At 44.6% G+C, this 16,122-nt stretch overlaps 1 protein-coding gene across 1 annotated transcript in view; it reads right to left on the bottom strand.

The window, feature by feature from the left end:
• Positions 1-15,789, bottom strand: part of LOC140426773 (uncharacterized) — a 118,289-nt gene extending 102,500 nt beyond the window's left edge. The window contains exons 1-3 of the mRNA XM_072511929.1: positions 15,401-15,789; positions 8,767-8,945; positions 7,327-7,532 (exon numbers count right to left, since the gene is read on the bottom strand). Of these exons, the coding sequence (XP_072368030.1) occupies positions 7,327-7,532; positions 8,767-8,945; positions 15,401-15,503 (488 nt within the window). The 5' untranslated portion in view covers positions 15,504-15,789. The remainder of the gene's footprint in view (positions 1-7,326; positions 7,533-8,766; positions 8,946-15,400) is intronic.
• Positions 15,790-16,122: the final 333 nt, after the last annotated feature.

The raw sequence follows: 16,122 nt of genomic DNA, 5'->3' as shown, positions 1-16,122 counted from the left end.
TTGGCATTCGAGCTGCAGATGGAGTTGCGACAGCAGACTCGGGATGCAATTCAGGATCAGGGCTAGGGAGGGATCGACCCAATAGGTAGGCCCAAAATTTGGAGCCCTGCCTACTGAAAAACCTGACAAAAAAGCTGCCAAAGGGGAGGGAAGAACCCTGCTACCTATTTTTAAATGTTTCCCATGTGGCTCTGAAACACACCATTGTCACAGAACATACCCAGCAGAGGGAGCCAAATCCTTTAATAGAGATTGACTGGACATTTTAAATGATTCGGCAGAATTAAAGCACAGTTTAAAGAAAGAGTGAAAGAGTCAGTTTTTTTCTGAAATACAGTCAGTGGAAAATAGAGACTTTCAGGGTGAAGAGTTCTTGGGGGGAATGAAAGACCCCAATAAGCAGTTCTGTTCTGCTGAGCTGGATATCAAAGGTTCCTGAACAGAATTTAAGTGGGACATGGGGGCCTCTGTCATGGTCTTTTCAGACACTAACACTGGTTTCATAATGTGGAGACCCTGATGTCAAAAATAAAGCCATAGGGTCCGGGAAGCACTGACTTCAAAGAGAAAGGCCAGACCACTATGACCCTAAATAAAAGCAAATAAATTCATGGAACTCGCTGCATTCTGCCGAATCAGCAATGCTCTCTACTCAGCAGGACAACATGTTGAGACTTTGGTCACTTACAAAGGATGGAGGAGGTAATACATGACAACAGAGGAGTTTAGGAGTGTGTTTTCTGGGAAAACTCTACTCCTAGATGCCAATCAGTTTGTTTATTTACTCCTAGGATGGTGCCACATCGAAAGGTCAAATAGCAAAATGACAAGATGCTGCATCAATGAGTTATTTCTCCTGTTACAGTGCCGACATAGTGGTGCTCAGGATTAGTGATGGTTCCAGAACCTGGCGGTGAAATCAGGCTCTACGTTGACCTGTTGCAGCTAAATTAACTTGCTCGAATGGAGATACACCTAATGTCCTCTATTGGTGACAATTTGGCAAAATTGTGCACAAGTGTCCTTTTTTACAAAAGTGGATGCCAACAGTGGGTTTTGGCAGTTTCCCTTTGACACAGAACCAAGGTTGTTAATTTCATTTATTACTCCTTTTGGTCACTTTTGTTTCAATAATCTTCCTTTCCGCAGGTCCTTGGCACCAGAAACCTTTCAATCCACCACATCCAACATCCTCGAAGGCAATGGAGGCATCATTGCCACACGGGTGTTGGTTCATCCATGGTGCTACTCAAGACGAACATGATCATGGTGTCTGGGAGAAGACCACCATTAATGTTTTAGGTCACATCATCCACCAAAAAGAGATAATGGTAGAGTCCAAAAAAAACCAAGACACTTTAAGAATTTTCGCAGCCCAAGAGTGCAGATATCCTGTGATTTTTAGATGTGGTCAATCAGTTGGGCCATACCATCCATAGACGAATGATGATGCAGAGAGCAGGGTCAAAACCATCAAAATGTTGATCAAAAATAATAATGACCTAGACTCATATTTTAAACTTAAGTAAGGGTAATTTTGAAGGCATGAAAACAGAGCTAGCTAAAGTGAACTGGAAAATTATTGGCAGACATTTAAGGAGATTTTTCAGAATAATTACATTCCACCCGTGATTAACATAAAAAGTTCAAAGTCGTATAATAATAATAATCTTTATTATTGTCACAAGTAGACTTACATTAGCACTGCAATGAAATTACTGTGAAAAGCCCCTAGCCGCCACACTCTGGTGCCTGTTCGGGTACACTGAGAGAGAATTCAGAATGTCCAATTCACCTAACAAGCACGTCTTTCGGGGCTTGTGGGAGGAAACTGGAGCACCCGGAAGAAACCCACGCAGACACAGGGAGAACTTGCAGACTCCGCAATGACAGTGACCAAAGCCGGAATCTTACCTGGGATCCTGGTGCTGTGAAGCAACAGTGCTAACCACTGTGCAGCCGTGCCGCCACTGGTATCAACTTTAAAGAAAAGCATAAAATTGTACAAAAATGGGTGGCAGGTCAGAAGATTAGATAGGACACAAAAAACAGCAACAAATTACTGAAAAAATTACCAAGGAGGGAAAAATTAGAATACAAGATAAAATTAGCTAGAAATGTGAGACAGATAGTAAGCGTTTCAATAGATATTTAAATGAGTAAAGTTAACAAAGTGAACATTGGTCTGAAAGAAAGTGAGTTTGGAAATTGCTAATTAAAAGATGACAGAAGCAGAGCCTTTGAATATTTTTAAGGCAGAAGTGGATAGATTCCTGAGAAGCAAAGTGGGGTGAAAGTTTATCGATGGTAGGTGGGAATGTGGAGCTGAGGTTACAATCAGATCGCCATGATCTTATTGAATGGCGGAGCAGGCTCGGGCGGCCTATTCCTGCTCCTGATTCATATGTTTGTTTGTAAATAGTTTAACAAAACAATTTAACAGTTTTGTGATTATGCTTTTGGGGGGGGGGGGGCGCGGGGAGGAAGAACAGAATAATGGCTTAATGGTCATGAATGATAATAATGATGTAATGGTGACATTAGCAGTGTGATGGCCGAAAGACTCCTTGAAAGTCAGGAGCAGAATAGTCTGTGTTCCTGAAACTGTGGACGGATTTCTCTGTCCCGCCGCACCAGATTTCTGGTGCGTCATGCTGTCGGGATTCTCGGTTTCTCCGGCTGGTCAATGGGATTTCCCATTGTGGGCAGCCCCAAGCCGTCAGGAAACTTCCGGGCTGTTTGCAAAATGGAGAATTCAGCCCCATGTACTGACTATGATGTCTTGTGAATGAATAGTTTATAGTGCCTATCTTAAGTTACTTGTAAACAAAGACAAACTTCTCTGAAAAAATGTTAGGGATAAACTTGCTCTTCCTATACACTCTTGTGTTTGTGAGCAGTTTGCATCTATCTCAAGAAATGATCAGTCAAATCACGTGAATTTATAACCCAAACAGCTACTTGGCTTAAATTAAAATTCCGTCTGTCATTTAACATTTGAACAAAGTTAACTTCAAAACATCAAGTGAACATTAACAGCTGAAAGAAGACCCTCTGGTTCATTCAGCCTGTCCAAACAATGCTTACCCACCCCTCCCAGACAAAATCATCTGATTTTCTGGGAGAGGAGAAGAGACAGATGGATTTGGAGGAAAATCTGGGCAGTTCTTCTCCATCCATTCGACCAATGGAAACTCATCCAGGACATCATTCCAACCCTGATAATTCTGCAGGGTGCTTACCTTGGTAAGAGGTCTGTGCCCCAAGCCAGAAACAGGCCTTGAAACAGAAACAGCTTGATGGAATTCCGTGAATCAGTGTCCACTGCATGTCCCAGTTGTCTACTATTTTAAAAAAAGTGGCATCTCTGGACACTTAACCTAGATCCAGACTTGTACAACTTAATATTGTGACTCCCTGGTCTTCCTCAACCGATTTAATCAGACAAACTATCTGCTGAAACATCACCTAATTGTCTTTGTCATCTTATAAGCCTCAATCAAATCTCTACCTGATCTATGCTTCTCCAAAGTATAAGAGTTCCAGCCCTTTTAACCTATCTTGAGAAACAAAATAGTTGAAACTGGAGATGTATCCAGTTGCCCTCCTTTGCAATCTTCCCAAAGCCTCAAAGTTACCTACTACATGAGGAAATTAGACATGACATTCTAACTGAGCCGTGGACAAAGATGGAACAATTTGCTTTGTATTATTTGGGGTGGCGACCCAGGTCCAATTCCGGCCTCAGATGACTATCTGTATGGAGTTTGCACTTCCTCCCCGCGTCTGCGTGGGTTTCCTCCGGATGCTCCGGTTTCCTCTCACAGTCTAAAGATGTGCAGGTTAGGTGGATTGGCCATGATAAATTGCCTCTTAGTGTCCAAAAGGTTAGGGCGGCACAGTGGCCTAGTGGCTATCACTGCTGTCTCACGGTGACGAAGACCCGGGGTTGATCCCACCCCCGGATCATTGTTCGTGTGGAGTTTGCACATTCTCCCCATGTCTGCATGGGTTTCGGTCCCACAACTCAAAGATGTGCAGGGTAGGTGGATTGGCCACGTTAAATTGCCCCTTAATTGGAAAAAATGAATTGGGTACTCAAAATTTTTTTTAAAGTGTTCAAAATGTTAGGTGGGGTTACGGGGACAGGGTGGTGGCATGCTGCTTTTTCCAAGGGCCGGGGCAGACTCGATGGTTTGAATGGCCAACTTCTGCACTGTAAATTCTATGACCATAGTTCATTGGTTTATACATGCATCCCTACACCTTAGCTTCAGCTATTTATTATTTTGTAATGCTGTTAAGTCACTGGTTGAGGAGTCTGCTGAATTAGGCGGAAGTCATTTTGTACAAGAGAACAGCAATGTCATGGGAACACTGTCTCCACAAAGCTCACTCCTCTTGTACCCTCGAGTTTCCCAGTGAACATCATCACAGCAGCATCGTGACTACCAGGACTGCAGCGTTTCATGGTGTAGGTCGCCAGCAAAACCATCACCACTTTCTCGAAAAGTTCCAGAGATGTAGAGGAAAGGATTGCAAAGATGATTCTGGATAGGAGCGAAAGCAACAGGGTCGTTGTTATGGGGGACTTTAACTTTCCAAATATTGACTGGAAACGCGATAGTTCGAGTACTTTAGATGGGTCCGCTTTTGTCCAATGTGTGCAGGAGGGTCTCCTGACACAGTATGTAGATAGGCCAAAGAGAGGCGAGGCCATATTGGATTTGGTACTGGGTAATGAAACAGGACAGGTGTTAGATTTGGAGGTAGATGAGCACTTTGGTGATAGTGACCACAATTCGATTATGTTTACTTTAGTGATGGAAAGGGATAGGTGTATACCGCAGGGCAAGAGTTATATCTGGGGGAAAGGCAATTATGATGCGATGAGGCAAGACTTAGGATGCATCGGATGGAGAGGAAAACCACAGGGGATGGGCATAATGGAAATGTGGAGCTTGTTCAACGAACAGCTACTGCGTGTCCTTGATAAGTATGTACCTGTCAGGCAGGGAGGACGTGGTCGAGCAAGGGAACCGTGGTTTACTAAAGCAGTCGAAACACTTGTCAAGAGGAAGAAGGAGGCTTATGTAAAGATGAGATATGAAGGTTCAGTTAGGGCGCTCGAGAGTTACAAGTTAGCTAGGAAGGATCTAAAGAGAGAGCTAAGAAGAGCCAGGAGGGGACATGAGAAGTTTTTTGCAGGTAGGATCAAGGATAACCCTAAAGCTTTCTATAGATATGTCAGGAATAAAAGAATGACTAGGGTAAGAGTAGGGCCAGTCAAGGACAATAGTGGGAAGTTGTGCGTGGAGTCCGTGGACATAGGAGAGGTGCTAAATGAATATTTAAATGTTGTCGAGGAGAATACTGAGATTCAGGCTACTAAACTAGAAGAGCTTGAGGTTCATAATGAGGAGTTGTTAGCAATTCTGGAAAGTGTGAAAATAGATAAGTCCCCTGGACTGGATGGGATTTATCCTAGGATTCTCTGGGAAGCTAGGGAGGAGATTGCTGAGCCTTTGGCTTTGATCTTTAAGTCATCTTTGTCTACAGGAATAGTGCCAGAAGACTGGAGGATAGCAAATGTTGTCCCCTTGTTCAAGATGGGGAGTAGAGACAACCCCGGTAACTATATACCAGTGAGCCTTACTTCTGTTGTGGGCAAAATCTTGGAAAGGTTTATAAGAAATAGGATGTATAATCATCTGGAAAGGAATAATTTGATTGGAGATAGTCAACACGGTTTTGTGAAGGGTAGGTCGTGCCTCACAAGCCTTATTGAGTTCTTTGAGAAGGTGACCAAACAGGTGGATGAGGGAAAAGCAGTTGATGTGGTGTATATGGATTTCAGTTAAGCATTTGATAAGGTTCCCCACGGTAGGCTACTGCAGAAAATACGGAGGCATGGGATTCAGGGTGATTTAGCAGTTTCGATCAGAAATTGGCTAGCTGGAAGAAGACAACGGGTGGTGGTTGATGGGAAATGTTGAGACTGGAGTCCAGTTACTAGTGGTGTACCACAAGGATCTGTTTTGGGGCCACTGCTGTTTGTCATTTTTATGTATGACCTGGAGGAGGGCGTAGAAGGATGGGTGAGTAAATTTGCAGATTACACTGTTACAGAGGGACATAGATAAGCTGCAGCGCTGGGCTGAGAGGTGGCAAATGGAGTTTAATGCAGAAAAGTGTGAGGTGATTCATTTTTGAAGGAATAACAGGAAGACAGAGTACTAGGCTAATGGTAAGATTCTTGGCAGTGTGGATGAGCAGAGAGATCTCGGTGTCCATGTACATAGATCCCTGAAAGTTGCCACCCAGGATGAGAGGGTTGTTAAGAAGGCGTACGGTGTGTTAGCTTTTATTGGTAGAGGGATTGAGTTTCGGAGCCATGAGGTCATGTTGCAGCTGTACAAAACTCTGGTGCGGCCGCATTTGGAGTATTGCGTGCAATTCTGGTCACCGCATTGTAGGAAGGACGTGGAAGCATTGGAAAGGGTGCAGAGGAGATTTACCAGAATGTTGCCTGGTATGGAGGGAAGATCTTATGAGGAAAGGCTGAGGGACTTGAGGCTGTTTTCGTTAGAGAGAAGAAGGTTAAGAGGTGACTTAATTGAGGCATACAAGATGATCAGAGGATTGGATAGGGTGGACAGTGAGAGCCTTTTTCCTCGGATGGTGATGTCTAGCACGAGGGGACATAGCTTTAAATTGAGGGGAGATAGATATAGGACAGATGTCAGAGGTAGGTTCTTTACTCAGAGAGTAGTAAGGGCGTGGAATGCCCTGCCTGCAACAGTAGTGGACTCGCCAACACTAAGGGCATTCAAATGGTCATTGGATAGACATACGGACGATAAGGGAATAGTGTAGATGGGCTTTAGAGTGGTTTCACAGGTCGGCGCAACATTGAGGGCCGAAGGGCCTGTACTGCGCTGTAATGTTCTATGTTCTATGTTCTCAGGGAATCTGAGGAGGGGTGATAAATGTTGATCTTGTCAATAACTCCACTCCTGTGCACGTTTCACAATTACTGCATTAAAAGTGCAATAAAAATGCAAGTTGTTGTTGTCATTGAACACACGTGAGGAGGTCTTGGTGCTTGTTAAGCTGTGCTTAGGTTTTCTGAGTTTGTTAAGTGGCAAGTCTCACTGTGAGACGAGATGGTATACTTTATAGCACGTTTTTATCAGACTCTGCTTTATACTTTACTCTCTTTCTGTACATTTAGCCCATTAGGACTTCAAATCCTTTCAAAATAATGACAATATGTGCCACAAAAGCCTAAATGTCTTCATCTCTCTTTGTTGCATGGGTACTCACCCAGCAGAGTATATCCGTGTATCAAGGCAGACTACAGCCGACACAATGTCCTTATGTCTGCGATCAGTGAAGCTCTTGCCCACATCTAACACATGACCAGATTCCTTCTTGTCATCCAAAGTAAAGACTCTGAGCTGCTTTTTGACTCCACAGATGAGCTGATGCCTCCGGTGATTGATTGCCATGCAAAATATGGATGTATTCAACTGGAAGCAAAAGGCAAAATGACAGAAGCAAATACTGCACCTTTAAACTACTCATTCATTTGCTGTTTGTGAGGTCTCACTGCGCAATCAGTGTTTTTTCCTGCATGACAATAGTGACTGCACTCCCAAAATCATTCATTGACTGTAACATCCTGCGATATGAAAGGTGCTAAAAGTACTACAAGTTCTCCCTTTCTTTCTTAATTCAGTATACCAACGCACCAATGAAATTATTTATTACTAGACATGCAGATATCACTGTGACTCCACCCATCTCTCATTTCTGAGGCAGATGAGACTTGAGTTTGTAATCCAGGCTGAAACGCTGAGGGACTCCATTGTTGGAGATGCCATCAGTCAAAAGCGATGTTAAACTGAGACCCTCTCTGCTCCCTGGAGGTAGGAATGAAAGATCCTGTGGCAGTATTTGAAACTACATACAAGAGTTTCCCTTGATGTCCTGGCTTATCCCTCAACCAGTCTCACTAAAGCAGATTATCTGGACATTATGACAGTGCTGTTCAGGGAGATTCCTGCTTCATCTTGAGTTTGCTTCCCCAAGTCAAGTCTGACCCACAGCACCATGATCCACCACAGGTCGGGCAAGGAGGCAGGTCCTGAATCCAACCCAGCCAGAAGGGGAATCAAACTCTGTGCTGTTGGCACCAATCTGATCCACACCAGCTGTCCAACCAACTGAGCCCCCAAGGAGTCTAGGTTGCTGGGGTAACGTTCACTTTTACATAGATGTTGTACCCTGGAGCTATTGGTAGTGCTGGTTGAGGCTCTAATTTCTTTCCATCGCATGGCTGACCAGGTATCTCTGCCACTCTTACCACCTGCCATTGATGCATGACAAGGATTTAAAAGTTGATACTCAACCTGTTTGGCTACATTATAAATGCACAGCCCTTGGCCATCAAGTCCTCGAGTGGGAATTGAACCCAGTGCTTCAGGCCCAGAAGAAGGAACACATTGCACTCCGAGACCTCCTTTGGGGGACTTTACTGAGTGCAAACTGATTGCTGCATTTCCTACATTAAAACAATGACTACACTTCAAAAGTTTTACTCTTATTCTTAACTTCCTTATTTTTAATAGTGGTCTCTAGAATTTTAATTTTTCATCATTGTACACTTGTGTCAACTTCTTAGCAACGCAGAACAAACATCATAATGACAGCAATGGAAAAGGTCCGAGGATGAAAGAGAAAATCCCGAGATACAGCACTTACCATAATCCGGTCAAACACTGTGGCTCCGACAGTCCACACCACAATAGTCCCATCATTCGAAGCTGAGAAAAGGAGCTTGGGTTCAGCCCAGTACAAGAACTGAGTGATCATACCAGTGTGCTCAAAGACTGAAAAGCTCAGTTGTCCAGTTTCCAAATCCCACCATTTAATAACACCGTCTGCAAGAGAGAAAGTGCTCACTGAACAAACTTGGTACAATTATTACATTTTGTGACAGCCCTTATGAGGACTATGGGGAATCACTTATCGATCTCCCTGTGAGGTTCGTGGGATACGTATTCCCATGGTAACAGGCAAAGGCCTGTCCAGCTGGGATTCATTAAAGAGCCTTTTAAATGCCGTCCCACATCCGGACGAGGTCTTCCGTTAGTTTGGGGGGGTGGGAGGTGGCGGGGGAGTCACTTGTGTTGCACATGGTGCAGCTTTACTTTTGAGTTCAGAATAAATCTGTTTATATCTTCCTCTTTGTGTCTCCTGAATTGCTACACTGGTGATGAAGAGCACGGATGGCGTTCTGGACAGCCCTGCTTAAAAAAAAAGCAACAACTCTCGAAATGTCACTATTAAGGAAACATGAGCCTTAAGATGTCAGTGTGGAGCTTTGGCCCCAGTACACCAAAAGGATGGGCTATTTCTTTTGTGTGAATGGCACAGAAGGTGATGACCGACCAAAGGTAATCCTTCTGACCCATGAGGAGACCTTGGGCACAGGTACACAAGGACTTTACCAGGCCCTTCACGGTGTCAATGATTTTAATCTTCCAGCACCATGACAGAGAAACTCCGGCAGTCATTTTGTACCCATGGGATACCTGAGGTTCTCGTGTACCACAATGGGACCCCCTTCATCAGTGGAGAATTCCAGGTGTTCGCAAAGCCTAATCGGAAGAGACACATCTGAGCGATGCCATACCACCTATCTTTTAACGGTCTGGCCGAACGGGCGGTCCAAGCGTTTAAAAGTGGCATGAAGAAACAGACCATTGGTTCGCTTGACACCAAATTGACTTGGTACCTCTTCAATTATAGGACCATGCCACAGACCACGACGGGGGTTGCACCAGCGGAATTGCTGACGGGCCGGTGCCTCGGGACCAGACTCAGTCTATTGTTTCCAAACTTTGATGGGTAAGTGAAGTCAAAGTAAGAGTCCCAGAAAAAAAAACTACCATATCCAGTGACCCGACAGGACCATCAGGCTGGGAGATACTGTCTATGTTCGCAATTTCGGAGATAGATCCTGGGAGTTGCAGTGGAAGAGACTGGCCCCGTATCATACAAGGTCAAGACCAGGGAGAGGACTGTAAAAAAAACACATGGATCATCTAAAGAGCAGGGAATCCTCTACTGCGGAAACTACTCCAGGCAGGTGATTGTTGCAATGTTAAACTAAAGAGTCATCCCCTAAGAGGACGAAGTTTCGGGCTCAGAAATGGAGACTGAGGTGACTGACCTGCAGACAAAAATCAACGCAGTGGCCCCTCGATGCTCAGTTAGGAGGCGACAATCCCCCTCCACGTCACGCCCCCAAGTCATGTTCTGCTAATGGTGGACTCAAGAGTGAGAGGGAGGATTTGGCCTTGGAGGGGAAGGGGATGTGATAACCCTCACGAGGATCATGGGAAATTACTTATCGATTTCTCCACGGGTACGTAGAGTTTGAGTTCCCATAGTTACGGGCAGAGGCCCGCCCAGCTTGGACTATTTCCTGAGCCCTTTAAATCCCACCCCAGACCCGGAAGGGGAGTTCCGTTTGTCCCGGGCTGGATCTCTTGCATTGTACGCCATGGGTGCTGCTTTCATTTTAAGTTCAGAACAAATCTTCTTAAGTCTTCCTATTTGTGCCTGGATTACTACATATCCCATACTCAGAGTTTTACCTAGGAATGGGAGCAGGCCATTCAGCCCCTCAAGCGTGTTCCACCATTCATTCAGGTAATGGTTAGACTGTACACTAATTCCATTTGTCCAACAATGTGCCTTTTCCTTTGATGCACTTCCCTTACAAATAGCTAGCGATCTTGGTCTGGAAAGCTCCAATTGACACCCAGCACCCACAACCTCCTGAGGACGAGAGTTTCCGATTGATCCTCATTGTGGAAAAGCACTTCCTGACTTTGCTCCTGAATAAGTAAACTCTCATTTTTAACATTTTTGCCAATAGAGAATAAAAATGGGAGCGATGCAAATCTGTTGCCAAATCTCTATCACCGTTATCTATGATCAGACAAGATCCATCCTGGTGAATCCACTGCTTTCTGGGAACAGAGTATCCTGAGGTTCAAGTAGATGAAGGTAATTGGGTTAGGACAGCCAGTGACTAACGAAGGACTACTTGTCTAGGAGTGCCATTGCGCTGAGTGTCAATATGACATCTGGTGTGGGTGGCAGTATTCTCTTATCCTTCCTCATAACGCCCTCTACCAGGTATGTGCAGCAGAGGCTCACAATAAATGAACCTCAATGGAATGATCAGGATCCATAGAGTCCCTACTGTGCCCATTTGGCCCATCAAGTCTGCACTCAAAATATTAGCTCCCTTCTCTCTCCGCATGCTATCAGACCTGCTGTGATTGTCCAATATTTTCTATTTTAATCCAGGTTCACAAATAAATCTAGCAAAAAGTAAATCATAAAATTCCCCTCGCCTGGCATATTCACCCCCTCCCCCCACCCCAAAAATAACAACAGCTGTACAATTATGATGGGCAGAGCTTTGGAACTTTCTTTAACAAGACTATTCAATGGGCTGTCAGTAAACCAGTTGAAATCAACAATTTATTGAGGTAGGAGTGTAAATAATCCAATCTCCTCACATCTCAATCAAATAAAGTCAATTTGTTGTGGAGTCCTGACAGCACAGGACTTTGTCACAATGTTTGTGGAAAGACTATCATGTAGCAACTGTTTGTTTTCCCAGTGTTTACTCCCTTCTGCTCTGGGAAACAAATGCTTAGCAGCAGGATTATTATCAAAGATCTGCAGGTTAGGTGGATTGGCCATGTTAAATTGCACCTTAGTGTCCAAAGATGCGCAGGTCAACTGGGGTTGCGGGGATAGGATGGGGAGTGGGCCGAAGTAGGGTGCTCTTTTGAGTCTGGATGACTATTTGAGTCTGGATGACTCTTAGTCAAAGCTAGAGAGAATTGGAAATAGGGTCAGATTTATACTGTACTGGGGGCGTGAAACGGTGAAGCTGGATAGGGGGCCAAATCTTTACCTGATGCCAGTTTTCACACCTGCCAACTAACCCATCTGAGACTGATAAGGAAAGTCTTAAGAGATTCAGGCCAACAACACATTAAAATAACTTCAAACATAACACGTGGGCAATAGCTCTACAGAATAGGCCCAGGTAATAAAATCTCTTCAGTCTATTTGATTTCAACTTTCAGGGACATCTCATCCATTTCTGCTTAATCTCCGTCTGTAAGGCTGGGAGAATAACACTTCTTCTGAAAGGTAATCTTCAACAATGAAGTAGCACTTCATAGATACATAGATACATAGAAGATAGGAGCAGGAGGAGGCCTTTTGGCCCTTCGAGCCTGCTCTGTCATTCATCACGACCATGGCTGATCATCCAACTCAATAGCCTAATCCTGCTTTCTCCCCATAGCCTTTGATCCCATTCTCCCCAAGTGCTATATCCAGCCGCCTCTTGAATATGTTCAAAGTTTTAGCATCAACTACTTCCTGTAGTAATGAATTCCACAGGCTCGCCACTCTTTGTGTGAAGAAATGTCTCCTTGTGCGGCGTCTGCACATCCTCCCCATGTGTGCGTGGGTTTCCTCCGGGTGCTCCTGTTTCCTCCCACAGTCCAAAGATGTGCAGGTTAGGTGGATTGGCCATGATAAATTGCCCTTAGTGTCCAAAATTGCCCTTAGTGTTGAGTGGGGTTACTGGGTTATGGGGATAGGGTAGAGGTGTTGACCTTGTGTAGGGTGCTCTTTCCAAGAGCCGGTGCAGAATCGATGGGCCGAATGGCCTCCTTCTGCACTGTAAATTCTATGATAATCTATGATTATCTCTGTCCAAAATGGTTTACCCTGAATCCTCAGGCTGTGACCCCATGTTCTGGACACACCTATCATTGGTAACATCTTCCCTGCATCTACCCTGTCTAGTCCTGTTAGAATTTTTTCAGTCTCTATGAGATCCCGCCTCATTCTTCTGAACTCCAGTGAGAACAATCCCAACCTAGTTAATCTCTCCTCACATGACAGTCCCGCCATCCCTGGAATCAGTCTGGTAAACCTTCGCTGCATTCCCTCGAGAGCAAGAACATCCTTCCTCAGAGAAGGAGACCTAAACTGCACATAACACTCTAGGTGTTGCCTCACCAAGGCCCTGTACAATTGCAGTAACACATCCCTGCTTTTATACTCGAAACCTCTTGCAATGAAGGCCAACATATCATTAGCCTTCTTTACCGCCTGCTGCACCTGCATGCTTACCTTCAGCGAATGATGCACAAGGACACCCAGGTCCCGCTGCACACCCCCCTCTCCCAATTTACAACCATTCAGGTAGTAATCTCCCTTCCTGTTTTTGCTTCCAAAATGAATAACCTCACACTTCAGTTCTGTGATGGAGCAGCAGCGAAATGATAAACTCTAGTTCTGGCATTGGAGATTCAGCCCACAATCTTCTATCTATCTGATGGAAGTTGACACTCTGCTTACCTTTCTTTTTCCTTCCCGAGCCACATATCCACAGCAAGTATTCCCTTTGATTGCTTGGATAATCTGGGAATGTGACTTGGCAAGGACAATGTCAGGATTCTGTTTCGACATCCTGGGCAAGTACGCGGTCAGTTCCAGCCCCATGTGCCCCGGAGTCACAACACAAGTGAATTCCCATTAACTCTTTTAAAAAATACTCAAATCTTTGGTCCTTGGCTGTCCAATAATTACAGTCACCAGATTTGTAAGTTAAAACACAATTACTGTTTATTTATACCAAGAACTATCATGAAATATGCAGTAAATACAACTGGATAACAAGAAGCTAACACCTACTACCCCCTTTAACTGCCCCAGCCTCTACCCACACACACAGTTTTTACAGGTGCACCATCGAAAGCATCCTATCTGGCTGCATCACAGCCTGGTGTGGCGACAGCTTGGCCCAAGACCGGAAGAAACTACAGAGAGTCGTGAATACAGCCCAGTCCATCACACGAAACCACGACCCATCCATTTTCTCTGTCTACACCTCCCGCTGTCTTGACAAAGCGGGCACCACAATCAAAGACCCCTCCCACCCGGGTTATTCTGTATTCTAACTTCTTCTATTGTTTCATATCATAGAATTTACAGTGCAGAAGGAGGCCATTCGGCCCATCGAGTCTGCACCGGCTCTTGGAAAGAGCACCCTACCCATGTTCAACACCTCCACACTATCCCCATAACCCAGTAACCCCACCCAACACTAAGGGCAATTTTGGACACTAAGGGCAATTTATCATGGCCAATCCACCTAACCTGCACATCTTTGGACTGTGGGAGGAAACAGGAGCACCCGGAGGAAACCCACGCACACACGGGGAGGATGTGCAGACTCCGCACAGACAGTGACCCAAGCCGGAATCGAACCTGGGACCCTGGAGCTGTGAAACAATTGTGCTATCCACAATGCTACCGTGCTGCCCACTATTGGGCAGGAGATACAAAAGTCTGAGAACATGCACTAACAGATTCAAATACAGCTTGTTCCCCACTGTTACCACAGTCTTTCTGGGCCAATTAATTGGCCATCAGTCAAATCAATCAAACCGAGACATCATTGACACTCGCCAGTCTGCAATCACCAGTTTAAAACAGCACAGCCCTCTAGAATCTTCTGTTGGAAGTAAAGGCACAGACCACTGCGTGAATTAAAGATACAGGCTGCCATAAATCATCCATGGATCAAAAATGTAACGGCAAAAATAAAAGGGGAAATAAGGGAATAAACAGGGAATAAACAAGAACAAACAGGAAGGACCCTTACAATTCATTGTTTTTCTCTGTGCTTTACTGTGTGACAAAATCAATGAGAAATGGGGGAATGAGGTAGTAAACAGTGGGAGAGAGGATAAGCAGTGGGTGACATGAAGTGCCAACTCAATCCAAGACGCACTTGGAATTTACTGTAAGTGGCCATATAATCTGGAATAATAGAGAATTTTTAAAAATCCTAATTGTCAAGTGGATAGCAAATTTTTCACTGATTCTGATGATCAGGGGCTCCAGTTTGAAGCTCCCAATGCATTGGGGAATACTGTACTCTTGGAGAGGCACAATTCTGGATGTTAGGCCACTTTTACAAGTTCAGGTTGCTGCAAGGAATGCATGGCAGTATTCAAAGAGCCTGGTTACTGTCCTGACTAATATCTCTCAAGCAAAATCATTCAGGTGGATGAACGAGTCATTCACCTTATTACGGTTTTGGAACTTCACTGTGTTCAGTTTGATTACCAAATTTGTTCAAATTACAAAAGTGACACTTCAGAGTGGCTTTGCGAAAGGCACTGAATAAATGCAAGTGCTTTCTTTCCTTTACAGTAATCGGTGAGAGAAGAGATTTGAAATATTGAGATTGCAGCAGTATCCCGCTTCGCACTCTTACCATTAAAACCGGTCAGGAATTCTCTTCGAGCCAAATGATATCCCAGAGCACTTACTGAACGGTTGTGGCAGTCTGTGACTGTCAGGTGCTTCTGCATGGACATCTTGGGTCAGATGTACATAGGGATGCACAGCCAGCAATCAAGAGAGGCAGATGATCTGTGCGGTTTGGGTCCTAAATCAACTACATGTCGATTTTCTGCCTCTGCTTATTCTCACGTGAGATATTGCAGAGAAATCCTTTTGGAGCCACTTCATCAGTTTCGGCAAAGGTTAGACACACGCAGAGTAGAGAGTATTCTGTGGAACTCAGCTCACCATTCTTGCCAGCCAGACGACAGAATAAGTGGCAGCCCTGATTCCACAAGGCACAAACATTGCTGCACCGTTTAAAAACTTCCTGCTCTGCAGCCATGGAAACAAGACACCAAGTCAGGTGATTTAAAGTCAACAACAGGGGCCTCATGCCAGGTTTGAATTCCTTTGCTTCAACTGCGCCCAGCTTTGAAAGGAACTGAGAAAGGGAAGGATCCTTTGTAAAATGAACTCTGTAATGGAGATTAATGCAACACATTCATCACAAAATATAATATTAAATTTCTCAGGCTCGTAACTCTGACTCACTATTACTAAATTAACAACATTGCAAAGACAATGGCCGGGATTCTCCAAAATCCTGGCTAAGTGTTGACACTGGTATAAACACCGGAGTGTTTCACGCCG

This window comes from Scyliorhinus torazame, chromosome 7 (assembly GCF_047496885.1).
Source record: "Scyliorhinus torazame isolate Kashiwa2021f chromosome 7, sScyTor2.1, whole genome shotgun sequence".
Classification (NCBI taxonomy): Eukaryota; Metazoa; Chordata; class Chondrichthyes; order Carcharhiniformes; family Scyliorhinidae; genus Scyliorhinus; species Scyliorhinus torazame.
Note: the sequence above shows the minus strand (reverse complement) of the source record. Positions and strands in the feature narration are given on the sequence as shown.